General features: G+C 40.1%; 1 protein-coding gene across 2 annotated transcripts in view; it reads left to right on the forward strand.

Annotated features, from left to right (window-relative positions):
- The window catches only part of LOC147149764 (glypican-6-like), an 81,519-nt gene extending 63,696 nt beyond the window's left edge, over positions 1–17,823 (forward strand). For both annotated transcript variants that reach the window (XM_086025844.1, XM_086025845.1), the window contains 3 exons: positions 8,936–9,066; positions 9,786–9,961; positions 12,337–17,823. In XM_086025844.1, coding sequence (XP_085881970.1) covers positions 8,936–9,066; positions 9,786–9,961; positions 12,337–12,560 — 531 coding nt within the window. In that variant the 3' untranslated portion in view covers positions 12,561–17,823. The remainder of the gene's footprint in view (positions 1–8,935; positions 9,067–9,785; positions 9,962–12,336) is intronic.
- Positions 17,824–21,096: the final 3,273 nt, after the last annotated feature.

Here is a 21,096-nt window from a genome sequence, read left to right on the forward strand (position 1 = left end):
GCTCAGGGCTCAGGTAACGACCAATCCCGGCTGACCTTTTGAAGCTGAGCTGTGATTGGTCGTTACCTGAGGCCTGAGGAGTTGTGATGTCATTTTCAGTCGACAGAAGTGACAAAATAGCCGGTCACTGAGCTAGCTAAAAAGGTGTGGATTTTGCTGCTTAACTCATATTCCACAAACACAATATTAATCAGAATGCCGTGTTTTAACTAGTGGGCCTACTGGGAACATATTCTCGAAAAAATATGTGTTTGGATTGATTCGCCCCTTTAAAACCATGAGAGAAGTGAATTCTCTTAGCCTTACATACTGTATTATCTGAGTTTCAGGCAGTTTAAATTACACTGTCTGGTTGTGCGCATGGGTCTTAAATCCCAGGTGTTCATCTTGATAGAAATTAGCTGAATGAAATTGCTGTCCCACATGCTTTTTTGATACGGAAAACATCACATTATATTAGGGCCAGACCCATTCCCACAGGAGCAGTGTACAATTGAGGGTGGCTTAATGGAAGAAATTGAATATAATATCCATCATCATGTTCTCGGTAGTCTATAATCTCCTTAAGATAACAATCATTATGTTGTCATTTAGCTTGCTTGTGAAACTGAGACAAGCTGTTGGAGCCCATTCAGTGAGTAAACCTCTTTCCTGAATGCCCGAAGAGGCGAAGTACTGCACGTTTAGCTTCTTCTCAAGTGTTTCTATCAACACTATGTTAATGGGGCCATGAATGACAGTTCAGTGTGGCACTCAAGCACGTGTTTACACAGTTAACCTGGAGGGAAACTAAATTCTCACTCTGATATGCAGTGTTTATTGCATGCATTACACCACACAAAGAGCCAGAATACATGCACACATGCAGGCAAACTGAGTTTTGGAGGTTTTGACGGTGCTTTGGAAGCACTCCAAGATCCCTCCATCAAACAGACTCATCTTCTGTGTGTTTTTCCAGAAAGAGTGAGATTTAAATTATTGGCCCTGCGGTCCAGAGAAAGCCACTGTTGCCCCATTGAGAGGATAATGACAAAAATAATAACGATAATCCAAGATGGTTTTGGAAAACTCTTTTGTAGGGAATGTATGGGGAAAAAAGCTGTACATGAAATGGTCAGAGTAATCTGTCATTAAGAAAGCCTTCTGATCAGTGGAAGTATAGACAGTTATGCCAATTACAACATGACCAATGGCAACATAGCCACGTTTGCTTGAAGGGTAAATCCACCCAAATATATATTTTTTCAAGAATATGTTTCCAGCAGGCCTACTAGCTGAAACACGGCATTCTGATTAATATTGTGGTTGTGGAATATGAGTTAAACAGCTGAATCCATCCGTTTTTTGCCATCTCAGGGGGCGGCGATTATGTCAATTTTGTCGACTGAAAATGACACCACAACTGCTCAGGGCTCAGGTAACAACCAATCACGGCTCAACTTCAAAAAAACAGGTCAGTCGTGACTGGTTGTTACATGAGCCCTGAGCAGTTGTGATGTCATTTTCAGTCGACAGAAAGTGACAAAATGGCCGCACCCTGAGAAGGCTTAAAACAGGTGGATTTTGCTGCTTAACTCATATTCCACAAAAGCAATATTAATCATATTGCCTTGTTTCAAATAGTGGGTCTGCAAAGAACATACTGTATTATTGAAAAATATATGTTTGGGATGACTTCCCCTTTAAAGCCATTAAATGTGCCCTACATGGACCCCGCTTCAGCTAACTCATACGATCTCTACACCTTTTCCATTTGAGAGCCCCAAACTGAGTGCAGATCGCGAGGAAAATGAGGGGAAGTGTTCAGACCCAAAAAGTGCCACTGATTTGCCAATGAAGTATTCTGTACATGCTGAGGTAGCACACAGTGTGAGAATGCTGTTGGGTTTACAAAATGTTGCAATGTGCTGACGGACAAGTGAACAAGACCTGCTGGCATCTTGGCTGCGATATGCAAAAAAATCAATATTGATCATACAGTATTTTATAGAAGAAAGAAGAAATCTTTTGGTTGTCAAATCACTTGTTAATCATTGATGTAGCATCGGTGCCACCTTTTTACTTTGCTGCAATGTAGATAAGAAGCCATTTTAACAAAATGTTTTTTTCTGGCTGCAAATCTCTAAAATCCATTTTTACAAGAGGGTATTTCCTCTAATTCCAACAGTTAAGGTTAGGCATTTTTATATTTTATGTTCACTATACGGGGGGTTTTATGTGTTCCTCCTTCATTTCTTATCACAGTCGCTTAAAAGAACTGCCTGCCCTTCCCATTAGACTCATTTCCAACAGATTTCCAAATGAATTAGCAATGTATTCTTCACGAGATAAGACAAGGAAAAAAAAAAGCATTGAGCTTTGTCTGCATTGTCTACAACGTAATTGCTTCACTCCCACAGTTGAATGAAGACAAAATACAACATAGGTGCGTAGACACCAATTATAGTGAAGCGCTTCTTCATTGTCCGGCATGGCATGATTTGTCAAAGTCTCAGGCCATTGTGAGTTTACTGTATAGTTTTAAATTCACTCTACGTTGTTTGCTCACGTGTATGAAGACAAAGGCTGAGCTTGATATATTTATAGTTTTGTGCCATAAGGACCTCAGCATGTTTTTATGTTGACAATATCATGAAATTCTGACTGAGTTGGCACAAAAACATCCGAATAGATTTCCTGTCTTTATCTGCTCAAGCTTAATGGCCATCATTCCTTCACACCAGCTGTTGTCGTTTTTGTTTCATATTTCAAAAACCTCACTGAGACAAACAAACTGAAAATGTTGAGAAAGGAAAGATTCTTTTGTTGTTAGCATGGGCTGCTGCGTTTTTTGCGCTCTGCCTCGTTCTCCTCTTCCGCGTTTCCACTGATCTTTTTGGCCGTGTAGCTGCTACATAATGAATGTCGGAAAATAAAAGTTCTAAGATCGTGGAAGTTGTGAGTTGTTTTGTTGATAGTAGACGCTTAACATCTTGTCTGGCGCAATAATGTGCACCAAACTATTTAAGATTTGTCGTTGAGTCTCTTCTGAGTAATCATTAATAGGCAACACTTTGCACTTTTCACCAGAATTAAAGTGCAATGCTGATTGTAGAATCCCCAAAATACTGGATTGTAAATAATCAACCAGGCAACAAGGTGGATGAGACATATTTTATTTAATCAGCAGCTAGAATTGAGCTTGACGTGCATTCAAATTGAACCATAAATACCACTGTTGCATCTTGGAAACCGTAAATATTGAGTACATTTCCATAAACATATTAGCAGTTTAATTTGAGGCTGGCAGGTTGGAATATTTTAATGTCCGATTAATAATCTGTCAGTGAACCTCTGAGATTAACCGTCTCCGAACTATGTCTTGTGTTGGTAAAATATTTCCTTAAAATCGTAAAATCACATACAACTTGAATCTAACATCACTGCTGACAGTGATGGAAGAAAAATGTCCTTAGGTGAAATTTAATTAGCTGAACCTGTTGGTACTGTTTATGTAGACATAGTCATGGATAGTTTCAATCAATTCCACAATGTTCATTTTTACAAATAAATAAATAAATGAATACCTGTGTACTTGCGGCTGGCATTCAATCTTACTATGACTTCACAACTTTCCAACTAAATGGGGAGCAATTTCCCATTTGGGCTCTTTGGACCCAAACAGGTGATTCGTCAAACTTGTCTGCTTTACCCCCCCGAGGAGCTTGTCTGCCAGGATGCCACCGCCTGTTCATCATCCAGCTGTTGCCTCACTGTTTCGTACACACAACACATCATCCAACCTGGGAAAGAAGGGGACAACCTTACTTTGCCAGAGCAAATGTTTTTCCTCATCAAGTTGAAAGAGGCACACGGTGACTAAGGAAATCCATTTCAGCAAACTATTGGATGCACTGAATTATCTTGTGAAACATCCCCGTGTCCAAAGATAACCTCGTAAAATGCCATGAGGGTTTTCAGTTCCTCTCACTTTTATGTTTTGTTTCTTTCCATGTGGTCTTCAAATAGAAATCCACAGCCCAACTTTGCATAATTTGCATTGAGGTTAAATAGATGCTCCAATTAGTTGCAGTTTGTTTTTCCCATTAGTTTTGTCAAGTCATATGTACCCAAAACATTTGCACTATTTTTTCTTAGTTCTGTATTTGCACGAATAAGTAGTTGCCAATGTAAGAATTTTTGTACACTAAAATAAAACAGTCTTTATTGTATTTGACAAAAACTGTAACCAACTTAGTTTTCAAGTTGCTATGAAAGTTTAAATGACAGCGAGCCATCTGTTTGTGAAGCATTTTTCCCCAAATGGAATATTTACCCTTGGGATAACACAAGAAACCAGTCGGGTTTGAAGCATCCATCTGTGGTTATATTAAGCAGGTCATGGTTTGTTTAGCATGAATATGCTGCGCTAAAACGTCTTTCCCATTGAGGATCCTCAAACATTTCCAGTAATAAGAATAAGAATAATTGCCGCTTAGCTCAGACAAAATGCGGATGGTGAGGGCAACAAAGGTGCCAGTATTGATCGGATCACTGGGTGGATGGGAAGTCAAGCCAAACATATTTTTTGCAAGAATATGTTCTATGCAAGCCCACTTGTTGAAACAAGGCAGTCGGATAAATATTGCGTTTGTGGAATAAGAGTTAATCCGTCCGTTTTTAGCCATCTCTGGGGGCAGCCAATTTTTTTACTTCTGTAGACTGAAAATGACATCTCCACTGCTCAGGGCTCAGGTAACGACCAATCACGGCTGACCTGTTTTCTGAAGCTGATCCATGATTGGTCGTTATCTGAGCCCTGAGCAACTAATATTCCACAAACACAATATTAATCAGAATGTCGTCTTTAAACTACTGAGCCTGCTAGGAATATTTTCTTGAAAAAAAAAAAAGTGTTTGTGTTGAGTTCCCCTATAAATAACCGTATCTCTAGAATGTCCACAATTTGAATCCCCCAAAGCTGAGTGAGTATCAGTGCCATTTCCCATCTTCACTAGATCAGTTCAAGTCTCATCACTACTCAGCTCTCCGTCTCCTCTCCGCATAGAGCACACAGAAGGGAGGCTGCATCTCTGCATGCCTTTAATGTGCCAGCGTCGAGCAACTCCAACTCCATCTTGAAGAGACAGAGCATTTGTTTCTCCCTGGGAAATACTACCTCTGAAGATACAGCACATTGCTGCATTTTCCTTTGCAATAAAGGAAAAAGAAGAAAATACAATTCCGGCATGCCTCTTCACAAACAACTCAAATTTCTGTGACAACTTGCTCCTTATGGTTTTCGACATAAATTACAGTCTAGTCTGGAACAATTTCTTTTGCGAAAATGTGCACAGCTTCTGGTTGCTTTAGGCCCATTGCAACCGCAACTGCCCAGGGATACAAGTACTCTATACCCTGAACTCTCTTTGATCCTATTGCTATTGCCGTCTTCCAAACATATTTAATATGCTCAGCGTGATGGTCAAGAGAGTCGCGCGCCCTGTGGCTCTGAGATATTTCACTCTGCACATATTGCCTTGAACCTTGCTTATATATGTCAAAGAATGAAACCCAATGCGTAAGCATCAACCCCTCACACCTTCTTTTAGCTATCTCAAAGTAATCAGAAATACACACACACGCACTGAGGAGTGATGCAGACACTGTGCCTTCTTCTTTCCTTCTCTCTTTCACTCTCTCTATAATTTTCATTGTCATGACATACATCAGGGGTGTCAAACTCATTTTTGTCGTGGGCCACATCGTACTTCTGATGTCACTCACCGGGCCATTACGACGGTTAACTTGTGTAAATGTATATTGTATATTGTACACAACTAATTGATGGCTCACTAGTTTTGAACTCAGAAGCCAGTAAATAGTTTGTTCAACCATTTTTCAATGTATTTTAAAGGAAGGATTGGTAACAAATGCTTGGAATATCTAATGTTGTGTTAACAGTGAAGACAATTAAGAAAAAAAAAACAAAAAAAACATGTCAAGTCAACACGTGATTTGTCTTCGCGGGCCGCATAAAATGATGTCACGGGCCGGATGTGGCCTACCGGGCCTTGAGTTTGACATTTGTGACATACATGCATATACACAAAGTTGGACCTCTGCTTTTAACCCATAATGTATCTTTGCCAGATACATCAATGCTAATGACACTGATTTATTTTTTTCGGGGGGAGGCGGGATTCTCTGATGCTTTACGATCAGAACTGGATTGGTAGAATATGCTGTATTTATATGCCATTATACTGTCACTAGTTCACTGTAAATAACCATGCCTTTCCTGCTCTGATCAATACTGTGGCTGTGTGGTGAGGTCATGAATTCTGGTGGGGAGTCAGACTCACATCAAAATCTGTTTAACCTCATTACAGCAGTTGTGGTTTGGTCTCCAGATTACAATAAGTATGAGCGAGGCCTATCTCCCGCAGCAGCATTTCCTCAATTCGATTTCCATTACATATTGAAATAGGAGGAGTAGCGAGAGGTCTTAGATAACCTAGAATTCTGAAAGTTAGAAAAAAAAAATCCTCTCTATGCAGTGTAGCTTTATGTCATAGCTACAACAACAGCAATAAACGCTGGAAAAAAATGTGACAGTGTCAATCAAAAGTGGACTACCTTGTTTTTTATAGCGATACAGTATCTTTATACAGCTCTTCTTTTGGATCTCATTCGACTCTGGCCAATGTTGTGGCTGGTGATTTGTGTCACTTCAGGGTCCAGCAACAGTTTTCAATGAAGCGGCTTTCTGTGATAGAGAGGAAATAAAACACCCCTCCAACCCTGACAACATAAAAGAAAACACAAAGTCTCTGGAGAAGAAATTGAAGGAGTGAGCTCTCCTCTTGAGACGGTTAGCTGTACAATGTGAGCCAAAAATAAATAGAATCTCGGAACAATTGCTAAAAATCCAAATGTAATAGGATTATAATTCTACATGAGGATTATTTTGGATGTAATGCTAGCATAGTAAATCCAGCAAATAGATCCAATACAATAAGCGCAAGAAGTGAGGTGGCTCCTTAGAAATACACTCACTAAAACAAGCTAACACACTCAATAAAAGCAGATACGTGTGAAGCACTTACAGTAAATATGTATTTAGTGTTATAACATTTCCATAGTTTGTCATGAATGACACACACTTGTACATTTTACGCACCACAAAAAATCGCCCTTGCAACAGACGATTTTTTTTTCTACTCCCTGTTTTGGTGGTATCCACTATTATCTGAATTGTAATTTGATTTCTAGAGGCAAGCTGGTTGCAAGTGAGACAGTCAGTGTCGCAAATTAAACATTTATGGAAAAGGGGGAACACACTAGAAAATCCAACATTTTGTGGTTTGAACTGAGCTGCAGGAAAGTTTACATTGTCCAGTCCAAAACGTTTTGTTTTCATTTTCATGTAATTGAACTTGATTTGAGGATGTGACATTGACAATGCACTGTCACATAGAAGCCACTCCTGCAACCACAAACCATTGTCGGAAAATGGACTATTTTTCAATGTTAAAATCAAACGGAGTATTTTTGCTTGGAAAGGCAACTGCTGAAGTAGATTTCTTGTCCTGGATGTTATGTGATTGTAATAATAGGTTCTGAGATTGGTGAGCTGATTTGTGTTTTCTCTTATCATGATATTAGACACAATGGTAACAACATCTGTTCATGATGAGTCCCCATGTTTTCCCCCCTCCTGCTTCCTTTTCATCCACTCAAACTTCGTGCTGAGTCCAGATGGAATCAGTCACGGGTGAGCACTTGTTCCAAATATTCAAGCCGAAACCCCACGTCTTTCTTGTATGAATCAAAGACAAACACAATATGGATGCAAGTGGACAAGATGGGGAGAAAGTGGGAAGAAAATGAAGTGCAAACTCCCTTGATGGAATACATGACAAAAAAAGTGACGCAAACTAGAGGAAGTTGCCGCTGCTTAAATGTCACCGTTTGTCGGTACCTTCTTACAGAGATGACAGCCTTGTTTTCTGTGTTTTCTGTTACATTTTTTTTCTTTTTTAACATTTTGATTTAGTTCATTAGTTATTCATTTTACGGACCAATCAGCTTCATTATTTACTCACTGGACACTTCCAGTGTTGCCAATTTGGTGCCTTTCCAAAATTCTTGGGGACTAATATTTTTCAAAGGCAACTACAAGACTAGTGACTTTTTATGGACAAAGTGACATGCTCAGTTACTCACACGATTAACTGTAGGTGGTTGCCAGAAGCCCATTCTCGGTCATGAAGCACTAATGCAGTCATCTCTCATGAGCACGATCTTGGACAAAAGTGGCCAAAATGAGTTTCCTTTCCAGGGTGTCCGGGCTCTGCCTTGGAGACTAGCTCAGCCATCTGAAAGAGTCTCAAAATGGAGCATCGAGAGGACCCAGATGAAGTGGCTCGGGCATAAGATTAGGATAAACGCTGAAGACGCTATGTCTCCCGGTTAGCCTGGGAACAGCGCAGGATCTCCCTGGAAAGGTTGGATAAAGGATGAGCGAAAGAAAATAGATGGATGGATCAACAGCCATTGACACTCACCCAATGACTCATCGTTAACCGACATTTATGAGATTTGAAAGGAATTGGGAGTACCCTGAATAAATCCATGCAAGCAATGAGAGCACATGCAATACAAACAAAAGTTGAGGCCTGAGTCGAGGTTTATACCAAAACGTTTCCGTTCTGCCCTGTGTCAATTAAACTGATCATTTCGATTAACCCGATATTGGATCTCCTTTGATTGCGCAGCTTGCATTTAAGTAAGGCCAATGAGTGCTTTCCATGTGGTTATATAATTCAGCAAATTAAACAACCTACATCCGCCTTTTTCTGCCACAAACACTTCCGTCTGACCCTTAAGAATTGAACATGTAAACTAAAAATCATGCTAATGCCTTTCTGTGCTCTGTTTTGGCCTCCGGCAGGTGATTGACATCAAAGAGAAACTGAAGGTGTCCAAAAGGTTCTGGTCCAATCTACCAGATGACATCTGTGCCGATGGCAAATTGACAGAGTCTGATGAGGAGCAGTGTTGGAATAGTCACACCAAGGCCAGGTGGGGACTCTTGTAACTCTTTTAAAAATGCGAAAAAAAAAAAAAGAAAAAAAAAGTGGGCCAGCTGTCTGGTTATCGTACTTTGCTGGGGATTAAAGTAACAACACTGTGTTACTAGATTAACTCTCACTCTTAAAGTACAATAATTAGTGCTTATATGGAGAACTGCTATAAGCGCCAAGATTCTAATACCCAGAGGAGTCTGAACTTCAGTTATTACCACTGCAGTGTGGAGGAGATCACTGAGCTGTGCAGTAGATTGGATTGGCTGACAGAAAACCAGAGACAAGCTGAATATTTTACCACACCATCCCCTTTGCCCCTTGCAAATAACAAAATCACAGATGGTGCAATAAAAGATGTTAATTCTCTTGCTAGTGCCAGCTCTGTTTTTAAACACCACTCTAAATCCGGAAAGGGAATTAATTGCTCAGCAACAGTAAAATGCCATTAACAGTCAAGACATGAGTGGACAGTGTATCATGAAATCATCCACATGTCATTTTGCTTCAACACTAACAAAGTGTACTTTACATTAATTTTTATTAACCTACGCAGAGGCTGCAAAAATAAAAAGAATGGGGGGAAAAACCCAGAATAACTCAATAACTCAAACTGTTGATATCTGATTTTTAGTAACGCCCACATAACAGACCATTCTTTTAAACGTGATAATGCTTTTACAGAAAATGCGTTTTGTGGCGTGTTATTTTCGCTAGATATTTCCCAGAGGTGGTGAAGGAGGGACTGACCAACCAGGTGAACAACCCAGAGGTGAACTTGGACATCACTAGGCCAGACACTTTAATTCGACAACAAATAATGGCACTGCGTGTGATGACCAATAAGCTGAAAAATGCATACAATGGAAATGATATCTACTTCCAAGACTCCAGTAAGTGTTGCTTTGATTATTATATACCTGTTTTGGTAGATTTATGAGTAAAGGGGAGGTTTGGGGGGGGAATATATTCTTCGTTTGTGCTCATTCTGAGAAGATTAATACGACGCACATGCTGTATACACGTTATGTGCGAATACATGTACAAATGACTATCCCATAAGATATATAAGCCATCACCTTCAAAAAAAAGCATTCAGCTTTTCACAACTCATCATGCAACTCCGAAGGCTGCATCCGTTTGACAATGAGGCAAGAATGGCATCGTTAGGTTAGCGGATAGCCGTTGTCATGGTGACACAGACATTATTTAACTTTTGTCAAGGAAAAGTCAGCAAGCTAAGAGAAGAAACATAATAAATTGGTTGTTGTTGTTGTTACAGGAATAAGAAAAGTACAAACAAGGAGTATTGTCAGTTGTCTTCCACATTAAATCCAGTAAATGTGTGTGGGGTTTTTTTCAGTACAATGTCAGAAAAAAAGGACTAAATGTTTACCTTTAAGGGTCCAATGGCTTGTCACATTTATTGTACCCATTAAACAAAATATGTATTGCAACCATTACGATTTGTACCGTTTAGAGGCAAATACCGTATGTATCGTAGGGTCATATTATTTGTTTTGTATTATATAAATTACGGTACATATTTGTTCCCTTTATAGGCAAATCTGTACCTAAGGGTACTGTCTAGACCAATATTGGGCAACATTATAAAAAATGATTCCCCTACCACACCTGATCAGTTTTCAGTCATAATTTCATTATTCGTATCAATTAGTAGCACTTGCACCTGTTCACCTCCTTTAGAAGAAAATCAAATTTTGACCCTGCCAACATACAGAAAAGGTAAAGTGATCACCATGCATGTACCAAGATGTGCACAATTACATACTGTAGTGCCAGAGTGTGAGCACTTTAGCTTAGTAACCATGGAACAGGGATTTGAATGCTTTGTTCCGTGACAAAAATCACTCATGGTTTCATGTTAACAATGTGCTACTTCACTTTAACGTGACAGTTAAGAAAGATACACACTCAATGAGCTATGGGTATTAACACATTCAAACGATAATGATTAAGTTGATTAACAACCTTATGACAGAAAAAGTTCAGTAGCATGCCATAACGCGTCCTGGGAAACAATAAGTGCCTGAAAAGTACAAAAGTACACAGACAGCAGATTTTTTTTTCAGTTCAGTTGGTTTAAAGTGCACAAAGTGCAATATGTTTCGCATCCCTGGTCTAGATTACTACACTTACTGCTTATTTCTTTATACTGCATTTCATACAACAGTGGGTTCTTTCAAAAGGCATTCACGCGCAGTAGGCCTAGCGCTTGTTTGTACACTCTAAAAACAGTTGGGCTAATAATAACACAATTTTGGGTCAAAAATGCACTAATTGGTCGATTTGACCCACCTTCGTGCTTCGTACAAAACAGTCCAATTTTTGGGGGTTGTTTTGTTCAAAACTACCCATTTTGGGGGTTGTTTTTGCGGAAACAACCCAGAAAGTCGGGTCAAATTGACCCAAGTAGTGGATCGGTCCATTTTTGACCCCAAATTGTGTTCTTTTTAACCCAATTGTTTTAAGAGTGTACCCTTAAATGCAAATAAAAAGGTACAGAAATGGTCCCTTTGCCCATTTGGACCATTCGTGTACTTTTTCCAACTGCAAAATTGTGTACCATGGAGAACAGAAATGTAGGGTGTAGGTTTCCGATGTAGTGATCCTACCCTTTTTTCTTTTTTTCTGAGACTGTTGTGGTGTATTCTATTACCGTCCTTTCTTTGCTTCCTTGTTTAAAACGCAGACACATTAAGAGCAGAACCAATTCAATTTATTGTATTGGTTTTAAATGTCCCCAAGCGCATAGCCAAAATGAGGCGTCTCTTTGCTCTGGATACAGCTTTAATTGATGCTTTGGATTCATTTCAGTTTCACAGGTTTCCACTATTTTGGGTAAGTCAAAATGGAAAATTGGCTTTGTTATTTGCAGTGGTGATGTATCCACGCTCGTATGGACAAATAATTTAAGCAAAATATTTGAACTTTTGTCTAGGTGTGAATTGCGTCGACTGACTTCCTGGCAAGGTTAATTAATACATGGCCAATACACTGCATCTTATCATGTTTGATCATAGGCTAGGCAGATAATTTACAGATTCCAAAGGATATTCCGGCTGACGTTGTAATAGTGTCATGTGTTGTTCAGCCCTGCCAACACAAAAGACAATTTTGTCATCAAATTTGTTGGTGAACAAAGGCTTTGACACAGGAATTGACGAGCCATTTAGATGCTTTCTCACACGAATAACATTTGGGACATACAAGAGAGTCAATACTCACGTGTGCTTCCTCCGCACAGGTGACGAAGGCAGCAGTTCCGGCAGCGGCAGCGGCTGCTCGGATGGCTGCACGACGGAGGCTGTTCTCGTGGGATCCGAAGCTCCTGTGATCGGAGCCGACAGAAGCGATGTACACACGGCAGCCGCGGCGGCGGGCAAGACGCTCTCCCACGGACCGTCGCAACTGCTAATGATGACCACCCTCATAACATCCTTCAGCACAATACAACCCAGATGGAGATAATACATGAGTGTCGGTTGCTCACTACGTACTATACAGTATGTTTAAGCACGTTCTACGGCTGCTCCCTCACCGGACCTGTAGAACCTTCTGGAACACACCCTGTTGAGAGTGGCTGACTGTGTGCTCGGACTGAAACGAATGCAGTGCTGCATCCTTGTCGTCCCCAACGGAATGCTTGGTGGCGAAACTGAAAATGTTTTCATCTCTAAACAAAAATGATGGCGTTCACTCATTGTTTTGGGATGCATTTTTAAAATCATCGTAGGTGACAACTCACCGTACGGTGTACCTGCCAGTTATTTTCGACACAATGCGGGAATGTGGTTTTCTTTCCTTCGTACAACAACTTTGGGACAGCGTTCAGTTTATCCCATTTGGACAGAAGAAAAAAATGCTTACTGTGTGCATGCAAGGAATTAAATCTCAGATATGCTTTGTTTATTCGTTTCAATGCGGGCTTTTAAAGCTTTTGGATTTGACGGTTTGGACAAGATTATACATGAGTAGATCTGAGTTTTGATTCAGACATAACAGTATCAGTTTGGCTTCAGGCGACTGCTTTCCTTTAACAATCTTGGACATTTGCTCTCCAAAATAGGGCTCTTGGACTGCACCGAGGGAACTGCTTTGCAGATATAGACAGATACAGATATATTTTGCTGGTTTGATTTGTTTGAATTATACAAGAAACACTTAATACCTCTTGTTTTTCCAATCATTGGAATTTTGCTCTCACGCTGTACCTAGCTATAACTGTTGAGTGTTTTCCTTTGGTAGTACCGGGTACTGGGTAAGGTACTGCAATGTAACGTTATTGGTTTAGTTCAAGAATAATAACTATCCGTTTAAATACGTGTCACATATAAAACAAAGGACAGAAACAACTGAATGCAATTATACTTTTATTTACCAGGGACCAGGTTGTCAAAAAAATCCATCCATGATATATTACTCGCTAACTTGCTTCAATTGTCATTTGTTCTTGGAAGGTTGTATACCATGTATGTACAATTCTGACCCCCTTTAGAGAGTTTTGCTCCCTCAGTATTTACTTAACCATCGGACCACAGCTTCCGGATAAAAGTCAGAGTTATGGTCTCTGCACAATATCCACAAAGCCATCGATTTGAAACTAAGATGAGTGCAGAGGATAGAGCGATGTGCTGGTAATCAAACAACTAAGGTCACTCCACAGTCCTCTGTCTCTCTCTTAACAGACTTTGACCCCAACGTGATATAAAATCTGATAGGCCATGGCCAGATTCATGTGCCGACATGTAATTTATGTGACCTTGGGTCACAAAAAAGCCAAGTTCCAGACATGATGCAGGGATACCAATAAAAGGGGGGCAAATGTTCATAGTACCAGGGCGGTGCAGAGTCATATGATGCAGTGTGTCTAACGATAAACACCTGAAAAGTGAGTCTCCTTTCTCATCTGACACTTCTTCCAAAGCCTTCCTCTCGAGCAAATTAACAGCTGCGGTGAGCTTCTCAAACAGATTACACGTTCCATGTAGCGGGCATGGAACATTACTCCTCTCCTCGCTGCTCTCCAGATGGAGAAAAAGCACTTTTCCCTCACGGCCGTTGTCCATAAAAAAGTTCTTCAACACAAATGAACAAGCACAATGGAAATGTGGTGCTCCTGTTGTCCCGTCCAATAAGCAAGTATTAGAGTAGATATCCATCGAGACAACATTTGAAGCTAATTAAAAGTATTTGCGTTTGACCATATGGTTTACCCGAGAGAGTGCAACAAAAAAAAAAAGCTTGCGGTCCAGGACAGAATGAGAAGCAAATGAATTCTGTCATCTCATTCTGTGCAGAAAGTCTATTAGCAGGAGGTGACCAGCAGATTCCCAGCAAACTCACCATGGTGCAATTGAATCAGGGACAAGACTCCCCAGTGTGAAGCAGAGAGCCATACAGAAATAGATGAGCAGAACATTGCATAGTTGTGGACGTGGAGCTCAAACTGTTGAGAAATATTTATTTCTCAGCAAGTACACCGCTCTCAACTCAATTGAGCTTCCTCATACGACCTCAATTTAGGAGGTGAGCAGCATTTTGGACCAACTTGAGACGCCTGAGGGACTGGCTGACTCCAAAATAAAGTGTATAACGGACTAATCAGTAATCCAGCCAAGATCTAATGAAGGCATGGATTACTGTTTCTAAGTGCTGTTATGAAAGGAGAGACTTTACTTTAGCCAGCTGCTTAAAACTTTTAAAAAGCTGGATTTAACGGCAGCATCAATTTGACAGTCCAATTTAAAATCACTCGCCAATTTAAAATCCAAATTTGAGACTTTTGGCTCTAGATAAGACGCCAGGGGGCCCAAATCAACAAGGTGAGGTGTACAAGGGCCACTGGCGACCAACATCTGTTTTCTTTTTGTTGAAATTCAGGACGTTTAGTGCCATTCAGGCTTTGATATCCTCCAGACGAGACAAAAGTGGCCTTGACGAGAAAGCCTCCTTTTTGCTTCATGGGGCATAGATCTGACTGTCATCAGAAAATCAGTGAAAGGAAATACCATGCTTTCTTAAGCTGGAACCCAGGAGCAGCGAATACAATGAAAACAGCGGGGGGCTCAAAATTGACACCATACGACAGTGGGACAGAGCGGGACACAAAGTAACTAAGGCTAACAAAAAAAAAAAAAATCTCCCTGCCAAATAGGATCAAAACCACTCTAGGGTGCTATCACTAATACCCACCTGGTGCTGCAAAGGAGTCAACAGAATACTGTGGGCCACCGTATCAAATGTTGCAGTCGGGTACAACAAAAGAAGACACACACACAGTCTCTAGTGTCATTAGCCAGGAGAATGTCATTAAAAAGTCAACATGCGGCATCTTAAACCCTGACTGGAAAACCTCTAAGCGAGATTAGAATAGACATTCAGAAAAGCTCTTTTGTCAGCTCTATGAAAGAGTGACGTCTCATCAATGCAATTTAAATTGGAAAACATTTATCTTATCCATGCTTGTGAATACTGACAGAATATCATTTAAACATACGCAATTGTTTGTCAGAAACATTTTTGGCAAATTGGCTTTATAGATTCCATAGCCTGCCCAGCCTTTCTCGACGTATGCCAGCGCTCTACATTCTCAATCAAACAACAAAATAACTCGCCTCTTTGAGACTGATTAGTTAATCATCTCTTCTGAGCTAGAATACATACGGTACTTTTTCTGCACAGCCCAAGGACAAATTATGTCAAAGCATCACATCAAAGCACTTACTGAGGGTCCAATCAGGTTGATATGATGTCAACCCATACTTCTCACAGTCCTGAGGAGGCATCACTGCAAACATTAACCATTAGCCAATTATTTTGGCCAGTGATAGCATCCCTCAGCATTTGCCTACAGTCCATTTCTTAGGGAATTGTAATATTGACTTTAATTCATCAGTGTGTACTCAAATAGTCAAGACTAAAAACGAACATCATTACTTTTACTGAATAATTTAGCAATAGGAAAATTTAGCCTCACACACTATCTTCTTTTCTGACAGCTGCGTATGAGCATCTGTGATTTTACAAAGGCGGACACCCCTGCACTCTTAAGAGCCCAAACAAGATAGTCTGTCTGCAAAAAGTGTGTTGGCTCACTGAGAATAAATATGTATTTATTGGTGTCCCTGAATTAATGTGAAGATAATACAAAAAGGCATGTTATGAAGTTGGTCCAATCTCCCCAAAGTACTTGCTCTTCTCCGATTGTGTTGAGAGCGATGCTTGCCCTTTTCTTACGTAGTGTCTCCCGACAAGCTATCACAACACTGTCACTTATACAGCATCAATGTCTCAGATGCTTCAGATCTTAACTTAATTTGTCTGGGAATGATTTTTTTTTTTTGCCTTCTTTCGACTCTCTGGCATTTCAAAAGTGAAAAAGAACATAAGGTACTTTAGAACTGACAACAATGGCCGCTGACTTGAGGTTGTGGGTTTACTTTTGAACAAAATGTTTTATGCAAAGTCCTTTCCATTTCGATGAAAAACATTGAATGCACTTTTGCTAAAACATATGCTGTGAGTGTGGTACTGTGTGTTTCATTTGCAAAATTGGATAACCAAGAAGCACAGCTACCGACGCACAGTGTTTTAAGTGTTTTGGAACTGAAGTTGTTGATACAGCAGACATGCCTTACCATTTTTTTAAATAATTGAATGGATTGCTCATTTGGCTTTTGTTACTGAAAATAATAGAAAGTAATATTAAAAATTTTGTTTCAAAAATGTGTTTTTTCTGTTGTTTTCTTTATGTATATACAGTATTACCATAAAATGTATTGGTGTCCTTGTCTTCTCATGAGAATTTTGTTGGAAATTGTGGAAAAACCAGAGCTGGGCACTTGACCCTTTTTTGCCCGTCCGGCCGCGACCCTCCACCCTTGACCTGGGTACCCTTCCGGCCGCAACCCCCCGGCCATATTCATAAACATTGTCGCCCCCCGCACTGTTCCCCCCCCCCCCCCCTCCAAATAAAAAATACAAAAAAAAGTACATGATAAAACCGCGGGATGCTAGCGGAAGAGGTTTATTTAAAGACAATTAGCTGGCTAACTTAGTATTCAAACCCCGTGTGGACACGCTTCAAACGCGCCACTTACTCACGTACTTATCCAGCTGCGTGTACTTACTTCCATCGCGAGCCCTGGGGTTGGTTTTGTCGTATTGTATAATTATTTGGGTCCAACAGAAGACAAGTCTGAAAGCATTCAACAAGTTACTTAATTTTCCACACTTGCCCTCCTTCACACTTCCCGGCCTTCAAAATAAAAGCATGCCAGCAAACCACTACACAGCAGTTTTGCTGCGGCGTATTTCCGGAAGTAGGAAAGTGCATGATGTGCCATACTTGAGTGCTGCGCGCAGCTTGAATATGCTCTCGGACACAAGTTGTTTTGAAAGAAGCCTAAAAAGAAGCCTTTCACCGAGTAGGATGAAATTTGGCCGCCTCGCGAGCACGTCACACTCATGAGGGCCGATTAGTGGGCCGGACTAAAATCCGCTTCCGGCCATGCTTAGTCCAGCCATTTAAAAAAATGTGTCATCCCCCACCCCTCCGCCCCAAAAATGGGCATCCGGCTGGGCCGGAGGGTCCGACAGGTCCGGCCCAGGGACGGACTGCCCAGCTCTGGGAAAAACTCATACAATATCATTATGTTCATTTTTTTTTAGCAACATTACACTTACATGTATACAAATTTGGCAGTGATACACTTTAATAACTCCTGCCACAGTGAACTCTCATATACTGGACATGACTTACCACAAACCCAAAACTATTGATTTGAGTGGTTAAGGTTAGGGGATTAGGGTGTATTTTTCCAATGCTATCAATTATGTTAGCAACTAACTTATTCACGATGTATGCTCATCCTTGAAAAATAAAAGTGAGTTACTTTCAAGGAGAACTTCGATATTTCTGTTTGTCATTTTCAACACTGCCAAGCATCATGTACTGTGCTGTTGTTCAAGCTTCAATACTGTTGTCTCCACTTAAAGATTGGATATTAGCTATGAGGAAAACTCATTAAAGTTGAACTGGTAGCCTACCGAAAAAACAAACACAAAAACAGGAACATACTTACAGTACAGTATATGATTGTTTACGATTTCAATTTTCTCGACTCAAGTCTCCTCCAACTCTTTGCTGTAGCAAAGAGTAATCATCTGTGAAAGTATGAAGAACTGATTTCTATGATTGGTTCTTCTTTAAACTGGGCATACAATGTGCAATCTTATTTGAAATCGGACTTTGAGTCAGGCCATTCACTTTTGAATCAGCGCCAATTTGAAGTGTCATTGTCAGATGTTTATTGGATAGTGGACAGAAGGGAATGGCAATCAACACCTCCTGATTAGTTTGATGGAATGGATTCTCGATTTCTTAGTTATTTGGTTAATCTTCGTATGGATCAGTGCAAGTGGGTGGCCCTAAAGCAAGTGTCATGAAACAAAGTGTGTTGCGTATTTGTTTAGCTTTTTACACAAACCAAGGCACTCATGATAAAGCAAGAATGATGCCTTTTTTTTTTTTTACCATTCCATGCTTTTGTCATTACCATTCCAATGTGCTCCACCTCAATGGACAGAAATCTGTTAACTGTGAAGTTCATTTGTTTGTAAAATGTAAACCCTTAAATTGCTTGCTTTTACTCACCGGCATGCAGTTTTGAAATTGGAAGTTATAAAACTTTTCATAAAACATGAGACCTCTATCTGAAGGCCAATAAATGCGAAGTTTGCATACATGCTGTGGAGAATGTTAGTGGTTGGGAATTTAGCCATAAGATGCGCATTAGTTTACATCCAAATTACCAGTATAGAAAAAGTATAGTTGAGAATTGCAGACATTAAAAAAAATAACTACTGTAAAAACTCCTGATTTAACTACAGTAATTTTACATTTCCACAAACATTACAATTCTACTGGCCATAAGGCTGTTGTTCATTTGTATGTGTCTGATATTATTGTGAACAATACAAAATGCATAACAATACTAAGTTGGGACAGATGAATATGTGAGCTATATGACGTGACATCATTTCCCTATTGAAATATCAGATCAAAAATGAAAAAGGCTGATTAGAAGCTGAACATAACCAGCTTTATGAGAAATCAAACATTTCATAAGGTTGACCTTCAAGTATAAGTTCTGCTTCGAAACTGAAGATCCCTGATTAAGAACTGCCCTATTGCTGTTTCCTGTATTCGGCCTCAAACTTATTTGTAAAGCAAACTGGCCTTTCCTTACTTTGTGGGGGGTTTTTTCCTGTCGCTGTTCTCTAGCCACTGTTGAGACATTCATCTTCATTTGTTCATCTTCATTTCCAAAGGTTCCAATTCAATGAGTGTGTGATTATGAGCGGAACAAAAATGAATGACCATGTTTTCAAATCCTTACTATAGCATTGAAAACAAATAACACTGAAAACAAATAACACTATCGGGTAGAAATGTCATTCAGTGTTTTAGTTATAATTTGCTCATTGAATTGGGTGTTGTTGTTTTTTTTCTAATCATCACAAAAAGTGAGCATGTCCACGTAAAACTGGATGTCTGCCCAACCTATTAAAAAGTACACAGAAATTAGAACAACAAAAGATGGTGTTTTTATATAGAAGCGAGGAGGAATGATGTGCAGTGATGCTGCTGGCATGAGCTGCCGCAACAATATAACCCAAATGTCTGTCAAATGTAGCAAACTGTCAAGGTTGCAAGGCCCCAGCAGCATAGTGACCCACACATAAGGGTGGGAACAGCTGGTGATGAAAATCCAAAATTCCTCCACGGATGAGATGTCTCATTTAACCACACGTGCAGCGAGAAGGGGATCTGTGAGTTCCTGCTGCTTGCACCTTAAGTGTCGTGTTTCCCAAGGTCCTACACTTCTGCATTATTTGCCTTTGGTTGGTAGTGTTGCATTGAGGGAATCCTGAAGTTTTGTTCTGCAACTTGATCATGCCACACTCCCTGCTAAGCTCCACAGTTTGGAACAAGCCAGCTGCTCAGGCAACAAGAACAGAACTCAGCCACGCATAAACTCTATGAATTAAAATACTTCGTTTTTTTTACTTGTTATCAATTTACCCTGCTGCTGCAGACCTTATCAGGTCAAGCACTTATTTCCATTTAAAAAAAAAAAAAAAAAAAGATATGCCAGGCATGTAGTAGCTTGTGTTACAATATTTACTGCAAATACTAGAAGAAATGTTTAATTTTCTCAGTGAACATTTCTTGAGCTGTGAAGCGACTGCTCGAATCAAACACTGCTGAGATTCATGCAGACAGGTGAAATAAAACCTTCATGTGATTTTGGTTGGGTGCTGGGCCACCACGGGCCACCAGAAAAGCTCCACCCTGTCATCTATATGACAAATTTTAAGGAGGAAGGTGGAGGAGAGAAGGAGAGCATAAAAGAGGGGGCACCCTTCCTCAAAAGAATTCCCTTCACTTGGTGTTCTGAAGAGTGCTGTCAAACCCGTCAAGAATCCCCCAGAGGTGTCCAACTGGGTCGGGAGCCGATGACGGCAAAGGCCGCAGCATTTAAGTTACATCATCTTCAACCGCGTCAAGTCATTCTTCAAACTTGGCTCCGTGTCACATGTTGTCAGCCGATGCAGAAAAAGATCTTTCAGCCCGAGAACAAAAGACAAAAAGCTTAGTGCAATTCCACATCCATTACATCTAAGTAGCTCCTCCAAACATCCATTTATTCATTTGCACATGACGGCATCAATGGGGACACCTCGACAAGGCTCCACATCTGAACCAGAATTATTCATTACAAGCTCTCTTTCTGTATGTACAATTATTTATATGCTTCAATTATGGATAGAGTGGCGAGAAAGGGGCAAACACTCGATGTGAAATGGAAAGTTTTTTTTTTTTCGTGGGACCTGTGTGATCATTTGATGTTGCTCTCAGCAAAGACATTCTTCGAAGAAGAAATAATTAGGCTTTTATTGTGATATAGTTGAAATTGTCAAGCCAGCTTCAATTAGCTGT

Source organism: Filicampus tigris, chromosome 3, assembly GCF_054856515.1.
Source record: "Filicampus tigris isolate MCC_2025a chromosome 3, RoL_Ftig_1.0, whole genome shotgun sequence".
In the NCBI taxonomy this organism is placed as follows: Eukaryota; Metazoa; Chordata; class Actinopteri; order Syngnathiformes; family Syngnathidae; genus Filicampus; species Filicampus tigris.